The sequence below is a fragment of the Somniosus microcephalus genome, chromosome 6, assembly GCF_052327205.1.
Source record: "Somniosus microcephalus isolate GS21.2 chromosome 6, FLI_Smic_1.0, whole genome shotgun sequence".
NCBI lineage: Eukaryota > Metazoa > Chordata > Chondrichthyes > Squaliformes > Somniosidae > Somniosus > Somniosus microcephalus.
In genome coordinates, this window is record NC_140992.1 from 11,490,385 (window position 1) to 11,515,609 (window position 25,225).

Consider the following 25,225-nt stretch of genomic DNA (forward strand, 5'->3'; position numbering starts at 1 on the left):
GTACAGTACTGGTGGGCACAGGTCTGTCACTGTATAACACTGGGGTACAGTACTGGTGGGTACAGGTCTGTCACTGTATAACACGGGTACAGTACTGGTGGGTACAGGTCTGTCACTGTATAACACGGGTACAGTACTGGTGGGTGCGGGTGTGTCGCTCATATATGCCCACTATGCTGGGCGTAAAACTTCCCATGGCACTATTCGACAAATAGCAGGGGTGTTCTCCCTGGTGTCCTGACCAAGAGTTTCCCCTCAGCCAACACCTAACATAGACTATCTACTCACTTACATCCTTGCTGTTTGTGGGAGCTTGCTGTGCACAAATTAGCTGTCGAGTTTCTCTACGTTGCAACAGTGACTATTTTTTTAAGAGTATTTCATTGGTTGTAAAACGCTTTGGGCTGTCCTGAGTTGGTAAAAGGCGCTGTAGAAATTCAAGCCTGTCTTGTAATTGATGAAGAGATTAGTAAGCTTTGAGAGATAGTTTAATGAAGGACAGTCTGCAGATGTTTATTAAAGGCAATTCCTTTGATTGATTTGCTGAATCACCGTGTGATTTGTCCCCTTGGGTTCTGCTATCCAGCACGCTAACTAAAGCACAGTGACAGAACTGTAGAGGAGATCGGATCGGATCCCCTAGGTGCTATAAATAACCACGTAGTGAGAGCATAAAATTCAGGCCAGGAGCCAGATGGTATTTAGACTTGTTCACATGCTGCCCCTAGCTCAGCCTCACGCCCGTTAATTCTACAGTACTTGTAGGTTGCTGTTGGTTTGGTTTCATATCATCACACTTACCCCTTGGAGAATGGTGGGAAGTAAAGAAAGAACTTGCATTTATATAGCGCCTTTCACGTCCGACGTTCCAAAGCGCTTTACAGCCACTGAAGTACATTTTAAGCGCAGTCACTGTTGTAATGTAGGAAATGCAGCAGCCGATTTGCACACAGCAGGATCCCACAAACAGCAATGAGATAAATGACCAGATCATCTATTTTTTTAGCGGTGTTGGTCGAGGGATGAATATTGGCCAGAACATTAGGGCGGACTCCTCTGCTCTTCTTCAAATAGTGCAGTGGGATCTTTTACGTCCACCTGAGAGGGCAGGTGAGCGATCAAAGCCTGGCAAATGCAGTTTGAGGCGTAACGAGATTGAACTGAATGGCGGAACAGGCTCGATGGGCTGAATGGCCACCTTCTGTTCCTCTGTTCCTTCGTGTGAAGAATGACCGCTATTGATCCCATAACTTAAGGGAATGATGTGAGGAAAGATTGACGACCCTGGCTCCTTTCTGTCTTGAAAGGAGCAGTCTGAGAGAGGATATGTTTAAAGTTATGAAATGTTTGGGCAAATTGGATCCAATAAGCTTTTCTGTTGTGTGGAAGAAGTTGCATTTATATAGCGCCTTTCACAACCACCGGACGCTCCAAAACGCTTTACAACCAATGAAGTACTTTTTTGGAGTGCAGTCACTGTTGTAATGTTGGAAACACAGCAGCCAATTTGCGCACAGCAAGCTCCCACAATCAGTAATGTGATGATGACCAGATAATCTGGTTTTTGTGATGTTGGATGAGGGATAAATATTGGCCCCAGGACACCGGGGATTACTCCCCTGTTCTTCTTCACATAGTTCTGTGAGATCTTTTCCCTCTACCTAAGACAGCAGACGGGACCTCGGTTTAACGTCTCACCTGAAAGACGGCACTTCCGACAGTACAGCACTCCCTCAGTACTGGCACCGGGAGTGTCGGCTTGGATTATGGGCTCAAGTGTCTGGAGTGAGGATTTGAACCCATAGCTTTCTGGCTTAGAGGCAAGGGGGTGCTACCCACGGAGCCACAGCTGACACTGTACAGAATTTAGCAGAAGGGGTCATATTTATAATATAAAGGAATATTGAAGAAAATGGGAAATGTAGGAGGAAATTTTTTTACTAAAATGTTGATGTGTATCTGGAACAGATTCCCGGCACGGGAGGTGAGACAAGAAACAGTAGCGGGTTTCAGGAAGGAACTACACAGATTCTGGTCAACAAATGGAATTCAGTGTTATTCAAAATTCACCAAAGAAGCACTGTGCTATTAAATATTGGTAAGACCAAAGCCATTGGGGGAAAAATTCAGTTGCTTGCGCCTCCCATTAGAGGGCGCTAATGTGGCGCAAAGAAACTAGCGCCCGGGCACGGCGATGTTTGCGCCGCTTGCGAAATTAACTAGACATTTTGCGGCGGCGTCAAACACTACCGCCACGAACTCCTGCGCTGGCAGGTCGTGACGTCATTCGAGTGCGCAACACCCCGTTAGCGCCCCGGACCGGATATTGAGTGGCGCCCCCTGCCTTACCGCCTGCCGCTAGCAACGACAGGTTGAGGGGAGCGTTTTGCAGTCAGAATGGGACTGGGGGAGCGCTATTTAAAGGCGACCGCTTCCTGCCTTTTTTTTGTTGGTGACATTTTTGCACCACGCATTCAGAGAGAGAGAGATTTCTGGAGAGATTCAACGCGGTGTTGAGGAGTTTTGGGTACTGAGCAGCACTTTGCAGATTTATTTTGATTTGCTCTTCCTTGCTTCGCCCGCGCTCGGAGGTAGCGCCTCGCTCCTCGGCATTTGCGCCTTAAGACAGGTGTGAAGCGCCTGATTTAGCGCTCCAATCACCTCCAGGGGCGATAAAAGCCAAGTTTGCTGTCGGAGACGATAATTAGCGCCAGGCGCTAAACTTTGCGCACGGCCGATAATGGCACCCCAAACGGGGCGATACTGAATTTTTCCCCCATTGTCTTTAGTCCCGGTCACAAACGCTACTATTCCAAAGGTCTCCTGGCCCTGCCTCCTACCTTGCAATTGAGCTCATCCCGAACTCTGCTGCCTGTGTCCTAACTCGCACCAAGTCCCGTTCGTCCATCACCCGCTGTGCTCGCTGACTTACACTGGCTCCCGGTCCGGCAATGCCTCAACAACAACAACTCGGCACTTTTAATGTAGCAAAACATCCCAAGACGCTTCATGAGAGAAATATCAATTCAAAAAAAATGTTGACCCCGAGCCACAGAGGGTGGTATCAGGACAGGTGACCAAAAGCTTGGCCAAAGAGGTAGGTTTTAAGGAGCGTCTTAGAAACATAGAAACATAGAAGATAGGAGCAGGAGTAGGCCATTCGGCCCCTCGAGCCTGATTCAATGAGATCATGGCTGATCATCCAAATTCAGTACCCTGTCCCTGCCTTCTCCCCATATCCCTTGATCCCTTTAGCCTTAAGAAATATATCTAACTCCTTCTTGAATATATTTAATGAATTGGCCTCTACTGCCTTCGGTGGTAGAGAATTCCACAGGTTCACCATTCTCTGGGTGAAGAAATTCCTCCTCATCTCTGTCCTAAATGGCTTACCCCTTATCCTTAGACTCTGACCCCTGGTTCTGGACTCCCCCACCATCAGGAACATCCTTCCTGCATCTAGTCTGTCTAGTCCTGTCAGAATTTTATATGATTCAATGAGATCCCCTCTCATTTTTCTAAACTCCAGCGAGTATAAGCCCAATCGACCCAATCTTAAGACCCAGTCTTAAAGGAGGAGCGAGAGGGAGAGAGGCGGAGCGGTTTAGGGAGGGAATTCCAGAGTTTGGGGCCCAGGCAGCTGAAGGCACGGCCGCCAATGGTGGAGCGATTAAAATCGGGGGATGCACAAGGGTCCAGAATTAGAGGAGCGCAGGGATCTCGGAGTAGGTAGGACTGGAGGAGGTTACTGAAATAGGGAGGGGGCAAGGGCCATGGAGGGATATGAAAACAAGGATGATAATTTTAAAATAGAGGCGCTCTCGATTTTACCCTCTGGGTAAAGAAGTTTCTTCAAATTCCCTATTGGATTTCTTGGTGACTATCTTATATTGATGGCCTCTAGTTATATTGATACACTCTCTCTATCCACTCCATCAAAACTTTTCATAATTTTAAAGACCTCTATTAGGTCTCAGCCTTCTCTTTTCATAGAAACATAGAAGATAGGAGCAGGAGTAGGCCATTCGGCCCTTCGAGCCTGCTCCGCCATTCAATGAGATCATGGCTGATCATCCAAATTCAGTACCCTGTCCCTGCCTTCTCCCCATATCCCTTGATCCCTTTAGCCTTAAGAAATATATCCAACTCTTTCTTGAATATATTTAATGAACTGACCTCCACCGCCCTCTGTGGCAGAGAATTCCACAGGTTCACCACTCTCTGGGTGAAGAAATTCCTCCTCATTTCAGTCCTAAATGGCTTACCCCTTACCCTTAGACTATGACCCCTGGTCCTGGACTCCCCGGCCATCAGAAACATCCTTCCTGCATCTAGTCTGTCCAGGCCTGACAGAATTTTATAGGTTTCAATGAGATCCCCTCTCAATCTTCTAAACTCCAGTGAGTATAAGCCCAATCGACACGATCTCTCCTCATACGTCATTCCTGCCATCCCAGGTATCAGCCTGCTGAATCTTTGCTGCACTCCTTCCATGGCAAGAACGTCCTTCCTCAGGTAAGGCGACCAAAACTGCACACAATACTCAAGGTGCGGTCTCACCAAGGCCCTGTACAACCGTAGCAAGACATCCTTGTTCCTGTACTCGAACCCTCTTGCTACGAAGGCCAACATACCATTTGCCTTCTTAACCGCCTGCTGCACCTGCATGCTTACCTTCAGCGACTGGTGCACAAGAACACCCAGGTCTCTTTGCACTTCCACTTCTCCCAATCTATTGCCATTCAAATAATAATCTGCTTTCCTGTTTTTGCCACCAAAGTGGATAACCTCACATTTATCCACATTATAGTGCATTTGCCATGTTTCTGCCCAATCACCCAACCTGTCCAAATCGTTTAGGAGTTTCACGACATCCTCCACACAGCTTACCCTCCCACTCAGCTTTGTGTCGTCTGCAAATTTGGAGATATTACATCCAATTCCCTCGTCCAGATCATTAATATATATTGTGAACAGCTGGGGTCCTTGGACCGATCCTTGCGGTACCCCACTAGTCACTGCCTGCCACTCGGAAAACGACCCGTTTATTCCAACTCTTTGCTTTCTGTCCGCCAACCAGTTCTCTATCCAAGTCAATACCTTGCCCCCAATCCCATGTGCCTTAATTTTGCACGCTAATCTCTTATGTGGGACCTTACCGAAAGCATTCTGAAAGTCCAAATACACCACATCCACTGGTTCTCCCTTATATATTTTACCAGTTACATCCTCAAAAAATTCCAGTAGATTAGTCAAGCATGATTTACCTTTTGTAAATCCATGTTGACTTTGTCCGATCCTGTCACTGCTTTCCAAGTGCTCTGCTATTACATCTTTTATAATGGACTCTAGCATTTTCCCCACTACCGATGTCAGGCTTACCGGTCTATAATTCCCTGCTTTTTCTCTACCACCTTTTTTGAATAGTGGGGTAACATTAGCTGCCCTCCAATCCATGGGTACTGTTCCAGAGTCTATCGAGTTCTGGAAGATGATCAGCAATGCATCTACTATTTCCAGGGCCACTTCCTTAAGTACCCTGGGTTGTAGAGTATGAGGCCCTGGGGATTTATCGGCCTTCAGTCCCATCAATTTTCCTAACACCATTTCCCTACAAATACTGATTTCTTTCAGTTCCACCCTTGCATCAGGCCCTATGTTCCCCGACATCTCTGGGAGGTTATTTGTGTCCTCCTTTGTGCAGACAGAACCAAAGAGAGAAGAGACCCAGCCTGTTCATCCTTTCCTGATATGTATAACCTCACAGTTCTGGTATCATCCTTGTAAATCCTCTCTGCACCCTCTCCAGTGCCTCTATATCATTTCTATAATATGGCGACCAGAACTGTACGCAGTACTCCAAGTTTGGTCTAACCAAGGTTCGATACAGGTTTAGCAAAACTTCCCTACTTTTCAATTCTATCCCTCTCGAAATAAACCCTCGTGTTTGGTTTGCGTTTGTTTAATGGCCTCATTGACTTGCTTCGCTACTTTTCGTGATTTGTGTATTTGTACTCTCAGATCCCTTTGCTCCTCGACCCCATTTAGATTTGGGAACAACAGGCTTAAGGACATAAGAAATAGGAGCAGGAGTCGGCCATTCGGCCCCTTCGAGCCTGCTCCGCCATTCAGTGAGATCATGGCTGATCTTCGACCTCAACTCCACTTTCCCGCCCGATCCCCATATCCCTTGATTCTCTTAATATCCAAAAATCTGTCGATCTCTATTACTTAATGGAGAAGCTGAATTGAAGGGCATGAGGTGCATAGTGGGGGACACAACTAGTAAAAAGTAAAATAAAATCAATGAAAAGTGATTTTTTTTTTTGCTGTAGAGCTGGACAGTTGAATAACCTATTCATTATTTTGTGCCTGACTTGAAACTGTTCCAAGTCTGTGCTATCGACCAGATTGGGTTAGCCTGGTACAGCCAGGTACCAATGATGGCTGCGTGAGTAATTGCAATTAAATGGGCTCTTGGCCAAGAACAATCAAATTATCAACCGTTTCGTCACAAAGGAGGAAATCCTATAATCTTCCCAAAGACCCCTAAATGTTTCAAGCACAGCAAGATCCCTCAAACAGCGATGTGATCATGGCCAGGTACCAAAAGCAGAAATACTGCGGAAGCTGGAAATCTGAAATAAAAACAGAAAATGCTGGAAATACTCAGCAGGCCAGGCAGCATCTGTGGAGAGGGAAACAGAGTTAACGTTTCAGGTCGATGACCTTTCCTCAGAACTGGATAATCTGTTTTTTTTTTTGTGATGTTGATTGAGGGGTTAATATTGACCGGGACACCGGGGAGATCTCCCCTGCTCGTCTTCGAAATGGTGACCGTGGGATCTTTTACGTCCACCTGGGAGGGCAGACGGGGGCCTCGGTTTTAACGTCTCATCCGAAACGCGGCACCTCCGACAGTGCAGCGCTCCCTCAGCACTGCCCCCGGGAGCGTCGGCCTGGATTATGGGCTCAAGCCTGTGGAGTGGGGCTCGAACCCACAACCTGCTGACCCAGAGGCAAACGTGCTGCCCACTGAGCCTAGATTACAAGGGGACGTGGTTTCTCCCTGTGTTACGAGTGACGCTCTTCCCGTGACAGCATTGGATTCTAACCATGGGCAAGCTGTGCCTCGGGTGTGTGCATTGCTGCTCCGTACAATCCTCCATCCAGCGCCAAATGTCCACGAGCGAAACCGTAACGTTATGGTCACTGCTTGAAAGCAGCAGTGTCCGTTTTATTGCTATTTTCTCTGGATTGTGAACTCTCAAGATAAACGGTGTGATCTCTGAGTATCGACATCTGTGAACACATCGGTGAAACACGAGTGTGGACTTGTAAGCCATGCATGTAATTAGCAAGAGTGACGATGTCGCACTAATTAACAAACTGCTTCTTCCTCTTCTTCTTCTTCTTGGGCAGTCCCTCGTAACCGAGGATGACTTGCTTCCATATTAATAATGAGTTCTCAGGTGACTGATAAGTCCAATGCGGGACCTACAGTCTCTGTCACAGGTGGGGCAGACGGTGGTTGAAGGGGCGGGTGGGTGGGGTGCTTGGGTTGACGTGCGCTCCTTGCGCTTGGCTTCCGCTTGCTCCCGGCCAAGAGACTCGAGGTGTTTGGCGCCTTCCCGGATGCTTCTCCTCCACTTTGTGCAGTCTTGGGCATTACCGGACTGGGAGCCGAGTCCCGTTCACCTATCACACCCTGTGCTCGCTGACCGACTTTGGCTCCCAGTCCGGTAATGCCTCGATTTTAAAATTCTCATCCTGTTCAAATCCCTCCATAGCCTCATCCCCTCCTTACCTCTGTAGCCTCCTCCAGCCCTACAACCCTCCGAGAACTCTGCACTCCTCCAATTCTGGCCTCTTGCGCATCCCCGCTATCCTTTGCCTCACCATTGGTGGCTGTGTCTTCAGCTGCCTGGGCCCTAAGCTCTGGAATTCCCTCTCTAAACCTCTCCGCCTCTCTCTCCTCCTTTAAGTCACTCTTTTAAACCTACCTCTTTGAGCAAACTTTTTGTTCACCTGTCCTAATATCTCCTTATGTGACTCGGTGTCAATTTTTGTTTGATAATCGCTCCTGTCAAATGCCTTGGGATGTTTTACTGCTTTAAAGGCGCGATGTAAATGCAAGTTGTTGTATTGTGTGAGATGCTAGGATGTTAAGCGGAGGTCTGCCAATTCTCCTGGATCTTATAGATCCCATGGCACTACAGGGAGAAGGGAACTTGCTTTCAGTTGAGGGGGAGTCCAGGACAAGGCAGCAGAAGCACAAGATAGCCGCTGACAGATCAGATGAGGAGGAGTTTCTCTTCACAGAGAGAGGTGTGAATGTGGAGTGGTTGAAACAGAGCGTTGATGCATTTACCCCGAGGCCTGGTGCATACACGAGGAGAGAAAGGAATAGAGGGATAAGGGAAGCAGGGTGGGCAGAGGCGGTAAGAGCGGGAGGGGGCTCGTGTGGAGTCTGTAGCTGTCAGCCGGGGCTCAGTGGGCAGCACCCTCGCCTCTGAGTCAGAAGGTTGTGGGTTCAAGTCCCCACTCCAGAGACTTGACCACAAAAGTCTAGGCTGGCACTCCAGGGGAGTGCTGCACTGTCGGAGGTGAAGTCTTTTGGATGAGATGTTAAACCGAGGCCCCGTCTGCCCTCTCAGGTAGATATAAAAGATCCCATGGCACTATTCCAAGGGAGAGCAGGGGAGTTCTCCCCGGTGTCCTGAGGCCAATGTTTATCCCTCAACCAACATCACTAAAAACAGATGATCTGGTCATTATCACATTGCTGTTTGTGGGAGCTTGCTGTGCACAAATTGGCTGCCGCGTTTCCTACATTAGAACAGTGACTACACTTCAAAAGCGCTTTGGGACGCCCTGAGGTCGTGAAAGCTGCCGTATAAATGCAAGTCTTTCTTTATTTCTAGTTGGACCGAATCGCCCTGTAGATTCGATGTAAGAGCGAGTGGTTTGGCCAATAGCCTTCCCTCAAATAACACCATCCTAAAAAAAATAAGTAACCGGTCATTCACCTCACTGCACAAGCTGGCGACCCCGGTCACAGACACTGGCTGTCAACACACATTATTGTGCAAAGCACTTCTGACAGGCATGATTGGACTTGACACCAACGTAAGCCTTTCCATTTTGGAGACGGTTATTTTTGCGATGCCACAGGCGGAGCACAGACAGCGCTGAACATGCAGTGTGGTGGGTGGTTACACAGGCTCAAAGGATTTTGTGCTAGCTTTTTTCCAGAGCTAATTGCACGCTGCCGTAACTGCTAGACACCCATTCCCGACAGGCCTCCCATTGTCACACAAAGGGGTATCATCGCATTGCAAGCTACATCGCCAGCAGATTATTACTTAACGATGTGTTGCCTTAAAAGCTTCAGAAAGAGCTGACTCTGGGATTTCTGTGATGTTGCCACTGGGAGCAGTTAGAAAAACAAAGAACTTGCATTTCCACAGCGCCTTTCATGACCTCGACACGTCCCAAAGCGCTTTACAGCCAGGGAAGTACTTTTTGAAGTGCGGTCGCTGTTGTGATGTAGAAAATGCGACAACCAAATTGCGCACAGCAAGATCCCACAAACAGCGATGTGATAAATGACCAGGTCATCTGTTTTCAGTTGAGGGATTGGCCAGGACACCGGGGAGAACTCCTCTGCTCTTCTTCAAAATAGTGGCCGTGGGATCTTTTACATCCACCTGAGAGGGCAGACGGGGCCTCGGTTTAACGTCTCATCTGAAAGACGGCACCTCAGACAGTGCGGCACTCCCTCAGTACTGGCACTGGGAGTGTCTGAGGGGCCGGCAGAGCAGGTGCTAGAACTGGCCTCCGTACCCCTAAAGTACACGTGAAGAAAGAAAACGGGCGTGTGTATGGTACACGCGGGCGTGTGTATGGTACACGCGGGCGTGTGTATGGTACACGCGGGCGTGTGTATGGTACACGCGGGCGTGTGTGTATGTGGTACATGGGCGTGTGTGTATGTGGTACACGGGCGCGTGTGTGTATGGTACACGCGAGTGTGTGTATGGTACACGCGGGTGTGTGTATGGTACACGCGGGTGTGTATGGTACACGGGCGGGTGTGTGTGTGGTACACGCGGGTGTGTGTGTGGTACACGCGGGTGTGTGTGTGGTACACGCGGGTGTGTGTGTGGTACACGCGGGTGTGTGTGTGGTACACGCGGGTGTGTGTGTGGTACACGCGGGTGTGTGTGGTACACGGGTGTGTGTGTGGTACACGGGTGTGTGTGTGTGTGGTACACGGGTGCGTGTGTGTGGTACACGGGTGCGTGTGTGTGGTACACGGGTGCGTGTGTGTGGTACACGGGTGCGTGTGTGTGGTACACGGGTGCGTGTGTGTGGTACACGGGTGCGTGTGTGTGTGGTACACGGGTGCGTGTGTGTGTGGTACACGGGTGCGTGTGTGTGGTACACGGGTGCGTGTGTGTGGTACACGGGTGCGTGTGTGTGGTACACTGGCGTGTGTGTGGTACACTGGCGTGTGTGTGGTACACTGGCGTGTGTGTGTGTGGTACACGGGTGCGTGTGTGTGGTACACGGGTGCGTGTGTGTGGTACACGGGTGCGTGTGTGTGGTACACGGGTGCGTGTGTGTGGTACACGGGTGTGTGTGGTACATAAGAACATAAGAACATAAGAAATAGGAGCAGGAGTAGGCCAATCGGCCCCTCGAGCCTACTCCACCATTCAATAAGATCATGGCTGATCTGATCCTAACCTCAAATCTACTATCACTCTACATCCCACCCAAACCCATGTGATCGCCTAGGAGAGGCGAAAAACCAAATAAAAAACCCAATGGCCAATTTGGGAGAAAAAAATCTGGGAAATTTCTCTCCGACCCATCTAGGCGATCGAAACTCGTCCAGGAAATCACTCTGTCCCTATATTTTCTACAGTACTTACCTTCTGTAAAAGGTGATCTCCACCCCAGCCAGGAACAGGAATAAAACCATCTCCTGAAATCTAACAAAGAATTAGAACACGAGAAGTAGGAGCAAAACCAGGCTACACGGCCCCTGGGCCCACTCCGCTACCCACAGGGCCATGACCGTTCCGAACCTAGACTCATGTCCAAGTTCCTGCCTGCTCCCCATAACCCCTAATTCCCTTTACTTCTAAGAAACTGTCTATTTCTGTTTTAAATTTATTTAATGATGTAGCTTCCACAGCTTTCTGGGGCAGCAAATTCCATGGACCTACTACCCTCTGAGTGAAGAAGTTTCTCCTCATCCCAGTTTTGAAAGAGCAGCCCCTTATTCTAAGATTATGCCCCCTAGTTCTAGTTTCACCCATCATTGGGAACATCCTCACCGCATCCACCCGATCAAGCCCCTTCACAATCTTATATGTTTCAATAAGATCGCCTCTCATTCTTCTGAACTCCAATGAGTAGAGTCCCAGTCTACTCAACCTCTCCTCATATGACCACCCCCTCATCCCCGGGATTAACCGAGTGAACCTTCTTTGTACTGACTCGAGAGCAAGTATGTCTTTTCTTAAGTATGGACACCAAAACTGTACGCAGTATTCCAGGTGCGGTCTCACCAATACCTTGTACAACTGCAACAATACCTCCCTGTTTTTATATTCTATCCCCCTAGCAATAAAAGCCAACATTCCATTGGCCTTCTTGATCATTTGCTGCACCTGCATACTAACTTTTTGAGTTTCGTGCACCAGGACCCCCAGATCCCTTTGTACTTCAGTACTTTCCAGTTTCTTGCCATTAAGATAATAACTTGCTCTATGATTTTTCCTGCCAAAGTGCATAACCTCACACTTTCCAGTATTGTATTCCATCTGCCAAATCTCTGCCCACTTACTTAGCCTGTCTATGTCCCCTTGCAGGTTTTTTATGCCCTCCTCACTCACTACTTTCCTTCCCATCTTTGTATCATCTGCAAACTTTGATATGTTACACTCGGTCCCCTCCTCCACGGCTGTGTGTATGGTACACGGGTGTCAGCTGTGGCTCAGTGGGTAGCACTCTCTCTCACCTCTGAGTCAGAAGGTTGTGGGTTCAAGTCCCACTCCAGAGATTTGAGCACATAAAGCTAGGCTGACACTCCAGTGCGGTTCTGAGGGAGTGCTGCACTGTCGGAGGTGCCGTCTTTCAGATGAGATGTTAAACCGATGTAAAAGATCCCATGGCACTATTTCGAAGAAGAGCAGGGGGAATTTTCCCCGGTGCCCTGGGCAATATTCCTCCTTCAACCAACATAACAAAAACAGATTATCTGGTCATTTATCACATTGCTGTTTGTGGGAGCTTGCTGTGCGCAAATTGGCTGCTGCATTTCCCACATTACAACAGTGACTACACGTCAAAAAAAAAAAGTACTTCATTGGCTGTAAAGTGCCTTGAGACGTCCAGTGGTCGTGAAAGGCGCTATAAAAATGCAAGTCTTTCTTTTATTTACAACAGAAGAACATCTCGGCAGCAGTGAGCTGCACACACTCCACAGTCAGTGTTGACAGATTCAAATAACACCCCGTAATCACCCAATGGCCACAGTTTATTTTTAACTTTCACTTGAATTAAAGCTCCACTAAGAGATGGCAGATTCTGACAGTCACTTGTTGTATCAGCAGGTGAGGTGTTGTAAGGAATGAGTAACCCCCGCCTTGCAAACACTTCATAGTTTCCTTATCCTAGTGAAGGGGATGATTCAATTGATTTCAACAGTCTGAGGTCATCGCACTCGAGACATTCACTGTCCGAGCTGACGTGGTTAGACCTCGGACCGGGTTTCAGCTCCCACGGGCGGTGGGTCACTATCCCGGGACTGGACACTGTCCCAAAATACTTCAACCAGGCAGTGTGAGTGTGAACACTCACACTCACACTCACACTCACACTCACACTGACACGCTCTCACACAGACACACACACACACTCTCTCTCTCTCTCACACACACACACACACTCACACACTTACACACACACTCATACGCACTCACACTGACACGCTCTCACACAGACACACACACACATACTCTCTCTCTCACACACACACACACACACACACACACACACACACACACACACACACACTTACACACACACTCATACGCACTCACACTGACACGCTCTCACACAGACACACACACTCTCTCTCTCTCTCACACACACACACACACACTTACACACACACTCATACGCACTCACACTGACACACATACTCACACTCTCTCACACACACACATAAACATACAGAAACACACACACAGCTACGCAAATATACACACACAGACACAAGCACAAACATATATAGACCCAAAAACACAGATAACCACACCGTACCAACACACACACACTGTGACAGTGCCCCATGCGTGACCCCAGCCCCCTGGGCTGTCCTCCATTTAAGCTCCTGTTGCTCGATGATAACTGATGATGTGCTGCTCCATACTGAGGGAATGGAAACCACCCAACATTTTGTAGCTCTTGACAATACCTGTGCACCTTGGAAACCTTTCCCTTTATTCCCAAGACAGGGTCTGACCGTGACTAACAAACCCAATCTTCGTTTTTATCCCACCCGATTTCAGGTAGGTAAACTTGGCTTAGTATTCCCTTGAGTTTAGAGGCTGAGGGATGGTCGAGTCGAGGTGTTTTAAAATGATAAAGGGATTCGCTAGGGTAGATAGAGAGAAATGGTTTCCTGGGGGAGGGGGTGGGAGTCCAGAACAAGGGGACGTAACCTTAAAATTAGAGCCAGGCCGTTCAGGATCAAAATCAGGAAGCAATTTTTCACAAAAAGGGTGGTGGAAATCTGGAACTGTCTCCTCCAAAAGACTGTGGCGGCTGGAGGTCAATTGAAATTTTCATGACTGAGACCGATAGATTTTTCTTGGATCAGGGCATCAAGGGATATGGAGCGAAGGCGGGTAAATGGAGTCGAGGTACAGATCAGCTGTGATCTAACTGAATGGGGGAGCAGGCTCGAGGGGCCTCCTCCTGTTCCCATGTAAAGCTGTATGGGCCTTTCTCGCCCGACATCCGTTTAAAAAAAAAATCAAACTTAGCCCACAGCAGTCAGACTAAGGTGACCTCCACAACTTGACCTGAAATGACCCCCAGCTCATTAAACCCCCCCCCCACCCCGAGTCGGACCTCAAGCGATAAAGCTGTCATCGCAGAGTCATCAGTCGGACCCCCAGCCTTGACTCCGCTCCAGCTGATGTCTTGTGTTTGGCCTGTCATTTTTTTTCCCCCCCCCCCCCCCGCCCCAAACTTCTTCAGAAACCCGTCGAGTTATCCCCGGTACAAGATATTTGGTCGCCCGACAACATCTGAGGACGTGGTGGGAGCCGGCCTCTCTCAAACTGGCCAAGCGGAGTTGAGTCTCATTCGCCTGTGTCGCACTCGGAGCTTGCAGTAAACCCGCAGCAGCCCAGTAAGTGCTTTTTTCCAACGTTCGGCCCGCAGTAATGTCCAGCCTGTGCCGTGGGCAGAGAGAGCTTCATAGCACGTCGAAATAATGTGCCGCACGTTTGGAATCAACAAAAACAACAACAACTTGTATTTATATAGCGCCTTTAACGTAGTAAAACGTCCCACGGCGCTGCACAGGAGTATTTTAAGACAAAGAATTTGTCACCGAGCCACATAAGGATAAATTAGGGCAGGTGACCAAAAGCTTGGTCAAAGAGGTAGGTTTTAAGGAGCGTCTTAAAGGAGGAAAGAGAGGCGGAGAGGTTTAGGCAGGGAATTCCAGAGCTTAGGGCCCAGGCAACAGAAGGCACGGCCACCAAAGGTTGAGCGATTATAATCAGGGATGCTCAAGAGGGCAGAATTAGAGGAGCGCAGATACCTCAGGGGGTTGTGGGGCTGGAGGAGATTACAGAGATAGGGAGGGGCGAGGCCATGGAGGGATTTGAAAACAAGGATGAGAATTGTGAAATCGAGGCGCTGCTTAACTGGGAGCCAATGTAGGTCAGCGAGCACAGGGTGAGATGGGTGAACGGGACTTGGTGCGAGTTAGGACACGGGCAGCCGAGTTTTGGATGACCTCAAGTTTACGGAGGGTGGAATGTGGGAGGCCAGCCAGGAGTGCGTTGCAATAGTCGAGTCAAATCAGATGTACATAGAAAGAACTTGCATTTGTCCATCGTCCTTCACGACCTCGGGACGTCCCAAAGCGCTTGGCAGCCAATTAAATACTTTTTTTTATTAGAAGCGGAGTCACTGTTGTAATGTCGGAAACGCGGCAGCCAATTTGCGCACAGCAAGCTCCCACAAACAGCAATGTGATGATGACCAGATAATCTCTTTTTTAGTGATGTTGGTTGAGAGATAAATATTGGCCCAGGACACCAGGGAGAACTGCCCCCCCTGCTCTTCTTCAAAATAGTGGCCGTGGGATCTTTTCCATCCACCTGAGAGGGCAGACGGGGCCTCGGTTTAACGTCTCATCCGAAAGACGTGCAGGATGTACATAGGGGATGAAATTGGTCTTTGCCAGTAGGGAGAAACAGGCCATAGCGAATCAGCAGCCGCTGACATTTTGTTTTATTCGTTCCTGGGACGTGGGCGTCGCTGGCAAGGCCGGCATTTATTGGCTTCCTTAGTTGCCCCTTGAGAAGGTGGTGGTGAGCCGCCTTCTTGAACCGCTGCAGTCCGTGTGGTGAAGGTGCTCCCATAGTGCTGTTGGGCAGGGAGTTCCAGGATTTTGACCCAGCGGCGATGAAGGAACAGCCGATATATTTCCAAGTCAGGATGGTGTGTGACTCGGAGGGGACTGCAGTGGAAAAGAATGGCGCGTGGTGTAAAACGATTCCCTGTCAGCCAGCTTGACACCGTGCTAGAAGGGCCAGGATAGGATAAATGGCCTCCCTTATAGAGACGTAGTGAGATCGTGGGGCAAATGATCGAATGTATTTTTTTGACCAATATAACCATAGCAACAGGGATCCGAGAAACGGGAAGCTCTGCAAATTACAATAAACGAGAAGTAACATTAGATCATTTGAATAAGTTTCTAAAAGCGAACACGGAGTGACTGGATTGTGAACCCTGGTGGATTTGGTATCGGTGATAGCGGCTGGCCATCGTTCAGACAGGTGAGAGGTCAGCGGAAAACTGGAGGAGGAGCTAGAGGCCCGAGTTGGAGGAGCGCAGAGATCTCGGTGGGGCGGGGGGTGGGTGTTGTGGGGCTGGAGGAGGTTACAGAGATAGGGAGGGGGGGGCGAGGCCGTAGAGGGATTTGAATACAAGGATGAGAATTTTAGAATTGCGGCATTGCCAGACCGGGAGCCAGTGTAGGTCAGCGAGCACAGGGGGCGATGGGTGAACGGGACTCGGTGCGAGTCGGGACACGGGGCAGTGAGCACAGGGGGTGATGGGTGAACGGGACTGGGTGCGAGTTAGGACACTGGGCAGCGAGCACGGGGGGGTGATGGGTGAACGGGACTCGGTGCGAGTGAGGACACGGGGCAGTGAGCACAGGGGGTGATGGGTGAACGGGACTCGGTGCGAGTGAGGACACGGGGCAGTGAGCACAGGGGGTGATGGGTGAACGGGACTGGGTGCAAGTCGGGACACGGGGCAGTGAGCACAGGGGGTGATGGGTGAACGGGACTCGGTGCGAGTCGGGACACGGGGCAGTGAGTGTAGTGTTTGTACCCGTCTACCTTTAAGAGAACTATTGTATGTAACCGTTCACCTTTAAGAGAACTATTTTAGGTGTGGCACTACTTTGTTTGGCTTCTGTATACGGTAATATCGACGGTGACCACACCAGTATATAAGTGTTGTGCCAGGAGTTATTGGGCAGATTCGCCCTGACCTTCGAATAGTAAAGTCCTGTTTTAAGTTACTCTTGGAGTCTGTGTATTAATTAACTAAACAACCCACAGACTTTACAGTGAGCACAGGGGGCGATGGGTGAACGGGACTCGGTGCGAGTCGGGACACGGGGCAGCGAGCACAGGGGGCGATGGGTGAACGGGACTCGGTGCGAGTCGGGACACGGGGCAGTGAGCACGGGGTGATGGGTGAACGGGACTCGGTACGAGTCGGGACACGGGGCAGTGAGCACAGGGGGCGATGGGTGAACGGGACTCGGTGCGAGTCGGGACACGGGGCAGTGAGCACAGGGGGCGATGGGTGAACGGGACTCGGTGCGAGTCGGGACACGGGGCAGTGAGCACGGGGCGATGGGTGAACGGGACTCGGTGCGAGTCGGGACACGGGGCAGTGAGCACAGGGGGCGATGGGTGAACGGGACTCGGTGCGAGTCGGGACACGGGGCAGTGAGCACGGGGCGATGGGTGAACGGGACTCGGTGCGAGTCGGGACACGGGGCAGCGAGCACAGGGCGATGGGTGAACGGGACTCGGTGCGAGTCGGGACACGGGGCAGTGAGCACAGGGTGATGGGTGAACGGGACTGGGTGTGAGGACACGGGGCAGTGAGCACGGGGCGATGGGTGAACGGGACTCGGTGCGAGTCGGGACACGGGGCAGTGAGCACAGGGGGCGATGGGTGAACGGGACTCGGTGCGAGTCGGGACACGGGGCAGTGAGCACAGGGGGTGATGGGTGAACGGGACTCGGTGCGAGTCGGGACACGGGGCAGTGAGCACAGAGGGCGATGGGTGAACGGGACTCGGTGCGAGTCGGGACACGGGGGCAGCAGAGTGTTGGATGAGCTCAAGTTTGCGGAGGGTGGAAGGCGGGAGGTCAGGAGGTCAGCTAGGAGAGGGTTGGAATAGTCAAATGGCGATATAGGTCACGCGAGATCTTGACTTGGACATATATCACCGCTCCTTCATCATTGTTGGGTCAAATTCCCCTTCCCAAAACTCTAGATCCATCTTTTGTTTCCTTACTTGTCCCATTACCATCTCCTTTTGCCTTGCCCCATCATCCCTTTTGTCTCTTAATCTCTCCTGCCCTCCGCCCTATCACGGACCTTCCCTTTAGTTATTTCCTCCCCTCCACCCCTGCACTTGCTTAAAAACTTGCTACATCTCTTAACACCTTCCAGTTCTGGCGTAAGACCATCGACCCGAAACCTTAACTCTGTTTCTCTCGCCACACCCGCTGAGTGTTTTCCAGCATTTTCTGTCTCTATTTAAAGTAAAAATAGAAAATGTCTCACTGTGAGTTCGCAGGATCGCAAGCTGTCTCTAGTACATGGGACGCCCCCGCTGCTCGAGAAACCCTTTCATTGAAAAAAAAGGAGCTGTTTTTACAAATGCTCAATTCTGGCTTATCAGCCGCGTGTGGCGTCACAAACCCAGGAAAAGTTCACTGTTTGCCCGAGTTAAGTACTTTTAGTTTTGCCGCCTGCGTTTGCAAAATTAGCTGCGGTCTTGGCAGTGTTCAAACACACACACACACTCACAGGATGCAGCATTCCATCCACCACTTCCTGGCTGTATTTTCAGCACAACCTCTGCACTTCTCAATTCTCCCTGTCCGATCGTTGCTGCTAAACCACCGGGAGGCTGAAGCCACTCCATTAATCTCGCCATTCAGCACATATCGATTACAGTGAACATTGAATCTGATATTCCCTCTCTCATTTCATGCTAAGAACTGCCAACCTTTGCACTTTCAGTGCCCGTGCACTGCCATGAATTTGCCGCACAGAGAAGGTTTCTTTGAACAACTTGCACTTGCACAGCCCCTTTAACATAGTAAAACGCCCTGCCGAGCTTCGCAGGTGTGTTATCGGACAGAAATTTGGCACCGAGTCTGCGAGCGGACGTAAAAGATCCCATGGCCGCTATTTCGAAGAAGAGCAGGAGAGTTCTCCCCGGTGTCAACATTTATCCGTCAACCAACATCACTAAAACAGATTATCTGGTCATTATCACATTGCTGGAGCTTGCTGTTCATTCTTTTGTATTAGGACAGGTGACCAAAAGCTTGGTCAGAGAGGTCGGTTTTAAGGAGCGTCTTAAAGGAGGAGAGAGAGGCGGAGAGGTTTAGGGAGGGAATTCCAGAGCTTGGGGCCCAGGCAGCTGAAGGCACGGCCGCCAATGGTGGAGCGATTAAAATCGGAGGATGTGCAAGAGGCCAGAATTGGAGGAACGCAGAGATCTCGGAGGGTTGTAGGGCTGGAGGTGGTTACAGAGATAGGGAGGGGGCGAGGAGGCCATGGAGGGAATTTGAAAACGATGAGAATTTTTAAATCGAGGCGTTGCTGGACGGGGAGCCAATGTAGGTCAATGAGGACAGGGGGTGATGGGTGATCGGGACTCAGTGCGAGTTAGGACACGGGGCAGTGAGCACAGAGGGTGATGGGTGATCGGGACTCGGTGCCAGTTGGGACACGGGGCAGCGAGCACAGGGGGTGATGGGTGATCGGGACTCGGTGCCAGTTAGGACACGGGGCAGTGAGCACAGGGGGTGATGGGTGATCGGGACTCGGTGCCAGTTAGGACACGGGGCAGTGAGCACAGAGGGTGATGGGTGATCGGGACTCGGTGCCAGTCGGGACACGGGGCAGTGAGCACAGAGGGTGATGGGTGATCGGGACTCGGTGCCAGTTAGGACACGGGGCCGTGAGCACAGGGGGTGATGGGTGATCGGGACTCGGTGCCAGTCGGGACACGGGGCAGTGAGCACAGAGGGTGATGGGTGATCGGGACTCGGTGCCAGTTAGGACACGGGGCAGTGAGCACAGAGGGTGATGGGTGATCGGGACTCGGTGCCAGTTAGGACACGGGGCAGTGAGCACAGGGGGTGATGGGTGAACGGGACTGGGTGTGAGTTAGGACACGGGGCAGTGAGCACAGGGGGTGATGGGCGATCGGGACTCGGTGCCAGTTAGGACACGGGGCAGTGAGCACAGGGGGTGATGGGTGATCGGGACTCGGTGCCAGTTAGGACACGGGGCAGCGAGCACAGGGGGTGATGGGTGATCGGGACTCGGTGCCAGTTAGGACACGGGCAGCAGAGTTTTGGATGAGCTCAAGGTTACATGAGAACAACTCCTTCGTCCCCTTCTAACCTGAAGCTGCTGAGTCTTGTTGGGTGCAGTTCCACAGAGACCAGCAGCCCCTCCAGTGCCTCACCGCGGTGGCCAAGCTTCATTTACGAGCCTTGGACAGTGATTGTTGGGAGGGACTTCTCAACTGTGGGAGGCCTCACAGTTAAGAGCCAATCCCAGCAACCACTTCCGAGCCGGCGGAGTGGGGGTGGGGGGGTGAGGTGGCGGGATCTGGTTCACAATCAGGAAGAAGAACTATTATTCTATGTGTGTAAAATCAGTCCCAGTCACTTACAGCAGTGTGAACTCCAGGCATGATTGACGGGGGAATTTCCCAATCATCTCCATTCTGGCCGGATCTAGTGGTGTCACTATATCCAGCCATCTTATCATCATGAAAACAACTCACTTAATCATTAATCAACCAGTGGCTTGTGCTAGTGACAGATAAGAGTCATTGGGGGAAAGATTCAGTTGTTTGCGCCTCCCGTTAGTGCCTTAAGAGGGCGCTAGTGGGGCGCAAAGCAACTAGCGCCCAGGTGCGGCGATGGTTGCGCCACTCGCGAAATTAGCTAGACATTTTGCGGCGGCGCTAAACACTACCGCCACGACCTCCTGCGCCGGCAGATTGTGACGTCAGTCGAGTGCGCAACGCCCCGGGTAGCGCCCCAGGACCGGATATTGAGTGGCGCCCCCTGCCTTACCGCCTGCCACTAGCAACGACAGGTTGAGGGGAGCGTTATGCTGTCAGAAAGGGACTGGGGGAGCGCTATTTAAAGGTGACCGCTTCCTGCCTTTTTTTGTCGGTGACATTTTTGCACCACGCATTCTGAGAGAGAGAGAGAGAGACTTCTGGAGAGATTCAACGCTGTGTGAAGGAGTTTTGGGTACTGAGCAGCACTTTGCAGGTTCATTTTGATTTGCCCTTCCTTGCTTCGCCAGCACTCTGAGGTAGCGCCTTAAGACAGGTGTGAAGCGCCTGATTTAGCGCTCCAATCACCTCCAGGGAAGATAAAAGCCAAGTTTGCTGTCGGAGGCGAAAATTAGCGCCAGGCGCTAAACTTTGCGCACGGCCGATAATGGCGCCCCAAACGGGGCGATACTGAATTTTTCCCCTATTGACTTCTCTAACTTTGTCTCTGCCCCAAAATCTGGTTGACTGATATTTTTTCGACCGTATAAACTGGATCATTGCAAAGCTGACCATCTCTTTTTAACCCCTCCAAATGTCATTGGCTGGACCTCCAGGAAAATGACCTGATGTACCAATTAAGTCACTCCAAACAAGAGCTAGAGAGGTAGGAATGGGACTGAAAGTTGTAGGGAAAACTACAGAGAGAAATGGTCAAGGGGTCCACGGAATCCGATCATTCATTGTTTTGCTGGTGGGACTAAGGAAGTGTCATCTGTGGAAAGTAACGGAGCTATCAGACTGCATAGGTAGCCAGGCGTTAGGTATCGGGAGGGAGGGAGAGGCTTTACGTAATCTTTCTTTAAGAGATTAAATGGGTGGGTAGAGTCCATGATAGAGGAGAGTGTACATGGGCTGTGGGAGGAGATTAAATGGGTGGGTAGAGTCCATGATAGAGGAGAGTGTACATGGGCTGTGGGAGGAGATTAAATGGGTGGGTAGAGTCCATGATAGGGGAGAGTGTACATGGGACTGTGGGAGGAGATTAAATGTGTGGGTAGAGTCCATGATAGGGGAGAGTGTACATGGGGCTGTGGGAGGAGATTAAATGGGTGGGTAGAGTCCGTGATAGGGGAGAGTGTACATGGGCTGTGGGAGGAGATTAAATGGGTGGGTAGAGCCCGTGATAGGGGGGAGTGTACATGGGCTGTGGGAGGGGATTAAATGGGTGGGTAGAGTCCGTGATAGGGGAGAGTGTACATGGGGCTGTGGGAGGAGATTAAGTGGGTGGGTAGAGTCCGTGATAGGGGAGAGTGTACATGGGGTGTGGGAGGGGATTAAATGGGTGGGTAGAGTCCGTGATAGGGGAGAGTGTACATGGGCTGTGGGAGGGGATTAAATGGGTGGGTAGAGTCCATGATAGGGGAGAGTGTACATGGGCTGTGGGAGGGGATTAAATGGGTGGGTAGAGTCCACGATAGGGGAGAGTGTACATGGGGTTGTGGGAGGGGATTAAATGGGTGGGTAGAGTCCACGATAGGGGAGAGTGTACATGGGCTGTGGGAGGAGATTAAATTGATGGGGAGAGTCCGTGATAGGGGAGAGTGTACATGGGCCGTGGAAGGAGATTAAATTGATGGGGAGAGTCCGTGATAGGGGAGAGTGTACATGGGCTGTAGGAGGAGATTAATTGGGTGGGTAGAGTCCATGATAGGGGAGAGTGTACATGGGCTGTAGGAGGAGATTAAATGGGTGGGTAGAGTCCACGATAGGGGAGAGTGTACATGGGCTGTGGGAGGGGATTAAATGGGTGGGTAGAGTCCACTCCTTCGCCTCTCAGCCCATAAGGAAATTCACCCAGCTCCACCTCCAACCCATCAGCCCCGCCCCCAACTCACCCTGCTCCGCCTCCAACTCGCCAAGCCCCGCCCCCAACGCACCCAGTACTTCATTGCCTGTAAAGCGCTTTGGGACGTCCTGATGTAGAAATGCAAGTTCTTCCTTTGCTTTTCCGTCCAGTGCGTGCATTTCTGTTCTGGGGTGAGCAGACCAAGACTGACCGCATTATAATCAGGCGAGCTCTGAACGGTGCATTGCACGGTCTCAGTACGTCCTCAGAGCTGTGTTCCAATACTGGAATGACGTAGCCCGATATTCTGTTAGCCTTTTAACTGCCTCACACTACAGTCTAGACATTGACTCATTTGCAAGTGCTGAGTTTTGAAGCACAGTGTGAACAAGAGGGGATTCATCAGATTGGATGAGATAATCGTTTAACTGGAAGGGAGCCTCTGCTGGCCAGCAACCCTCCCTCTTCACACCCGCGTTGTGCCTTGGGTTGTCAACTCTGGCAGGACGTGTTCCTGGAGGTTTTATCACGTGACGTCCTGTCTCCAACCGCCCGGCGCACCCACCATCGGTCGCCCGACACATCCATTCTCGCGGCGTCCCGCCTTCCCACGGCCAATCAGAAAGCGAACAGACTCTTAGTTACCCGATTGGGTGATTCTTGACTGTCAGTCAAAGCAGCCTCATTTCTCCCCGATCTCCAATATTTGTGTAACTACTAAATGAAAGTGTTCAAAGAAAGTGAAAAAAACACTCAATTTTATTTAACGCTCCTATGATATATATCTTTTTATTCGTTTATGGGATCAGGGTGTCACTGGCAATGCCAGCATTTATTGCCCATCCCTAGTTGCCCTTGAGAAGGTGGTGGTGAGCCACCTTCTTGAACCGCTGCAGTCCCCGTGTGGTGAAGGTACTCCCACAGTGCTGTTAGGGAGGGAGTTCCAGGATTTTGAATCAGCGACGATGAAGGATCGGCCGATATATTTCCAAGTCAGGATGGTGTGTGACTTGGAGGGGAACTTGGAGGTGGTAGTGTTCCCATGCGCCTGCTGCCCTTGTCCTTCTAGGTGGTAGAGGTCGCGGGTTTGGGAGGTGCTGTCAAAGAAGCCTTGTCGAGTTGCTGCAGTGCATCTTGTAGATGGTACACACTGCAGCCACGGTGCACCGGTGGTGGAGGGAGTGAATGTTTGAGGTAGTGGATGGGGTGCCAATCAAGCGGGCTGCTTTGTCCTGGATGGTGTCGAGCTCCTTGAGTGTTGTTGGAGCTGCACTCATCCAGGCAAGTGGAGAGTATTCCATCACACTCCTGACTTGCGCCTTGTATATGGTGGAAAGGTTTTGGGGAGTCGGGAGGTGAGACACTCGCCGCAGAATACCCAGTCTCTGACCTGCTCTTGTTGCCACAGTATGGATGTGGCTGGTCCAGTTAAGTTTCTGGTCAGTGGTGACCCCCAGGATGTTGATAGTGGGGGATTCGGTGATGGTAATGCCATTGAATGTCAAGGGGAGGTCTCCTGGGTTTGATCGCGGCAGTGTGCTGAAGATTAATCTTCAATTCCTGGAGACTCCAGGCCAATTCGGGAGGGTTGGTAACCCCTATTGTGTCCTGTTTACATTCATATTTTAATCGCTCCACCATTGGTGGCCGTCCCTTCAACTGCCTGGGCTCTGAGCCCTGGAATTCCCTCCCTAAACCTCTCCGCCTCTCTCTCCACCTTTAAGACGCTCCTTAAAACCCAACCTCTTTGACCAAGCTTTTGGTCACCTGCCGTAAGAACTCCTTATGTGGCTCGGTGTCAAATTTTGTTTGACAATCGCTCGTGTGAAGTGCCTTGGGACGATTTGCCGCGTTAAAGGCGCTGTATAAATGCAAGTTGTTGTTGTTGATATTTCTTCCTTTATTTCCAGGCCAACCATTCTGTGTCTGACTGTTAGTGCTCACGATGTCGGACCGATCGCACAGTTCTTTACAGCGGTCATCTGCACTGATAGGCGTAGCCAAGGACATCAGCCAGCTGATGGAGAAACTCGACACCAACGAGCTCCGTCTAGAAGGCGAGGAGGTGGACTTTGATAGCGTCACCGACGGGAAAGTGTCCGGTGAGCATGGTTTACATTTAAAATAAAAGAATCACTCAACAGCTGAAGGCAGTCCCTCTCTGCGTATCCAATTATCACAGAATCACACCGCACCAAGGAGGCCATTCGGCCCATCGAACCTGTGTTGGGTCTTTGAAAGAGCTCTCCAATTAGTCCCATTCCCTGCTCCTGCTCGTTCCCCACAGCCCAGCAAATTTCTCCCTTTCAAGTATTTATCCAATTCCCTTTTGAAAGTTACTGTTGAATCTGCTTCCACCGCCCTTTCAGGCAGCGCATTCCAGATCACAACAACTCGCTGCGTAAAAAACATTCTCCCCATCTCACCTCTGGTTCTTCTGTCAATTATCTTAAATCTGTGTCCTCTGGTCAGCGACCCTCCTGCCAGTGGAAACAGTTTCTCCCTATCTACTCTAACAACACCCCTCATGATTTTGAACACCTCTATTACATCTCCTCTTAACCTTCTCTGCTCTCTGGAGAACAACCCCAGCTTCTCCAGTCCCTCCACATAACTTTAGTTCCGCATCCCCGATTCCATTCTAGTAAGTCTCCCCTGCACCCTCTCCAAGGCCTTGACATCCTTCCTAATGTGCAGTGCCCAGAATTGGACACAATTCTCCAGCTGGGGCCGAACCGGTGATTTATAAAGGTTTTGCAATC

General features: G+C 50.5%; 1 protein-coding gene across 2 annotated transcripts in view; it reads left to right on the plus strand.

The window, feature by feature from the left end:
• Positions 1–25,225, plus strand: part of LOC147115452 (phospholipase D1-like) — a 162,609-nt gene that overhangs the window by 14,929 nt on the left and 122,455 nt on the right. For both annotated transcript variants that reach the window (XM_085989716.1, XM_085989715.1), the window contains exon 2: positions 24,374–24,565. In XM_085989716.1, coding sequence (XP_085845842.1) covers positions 24,409–24,565 — 157 coding nt within the window. In that variant the 5' untranslated portion in view covers positions 24,374–24,408. The remainder of the gene's footprint in view (positions 1–24,373; positions 24,566–25,225) is intronic.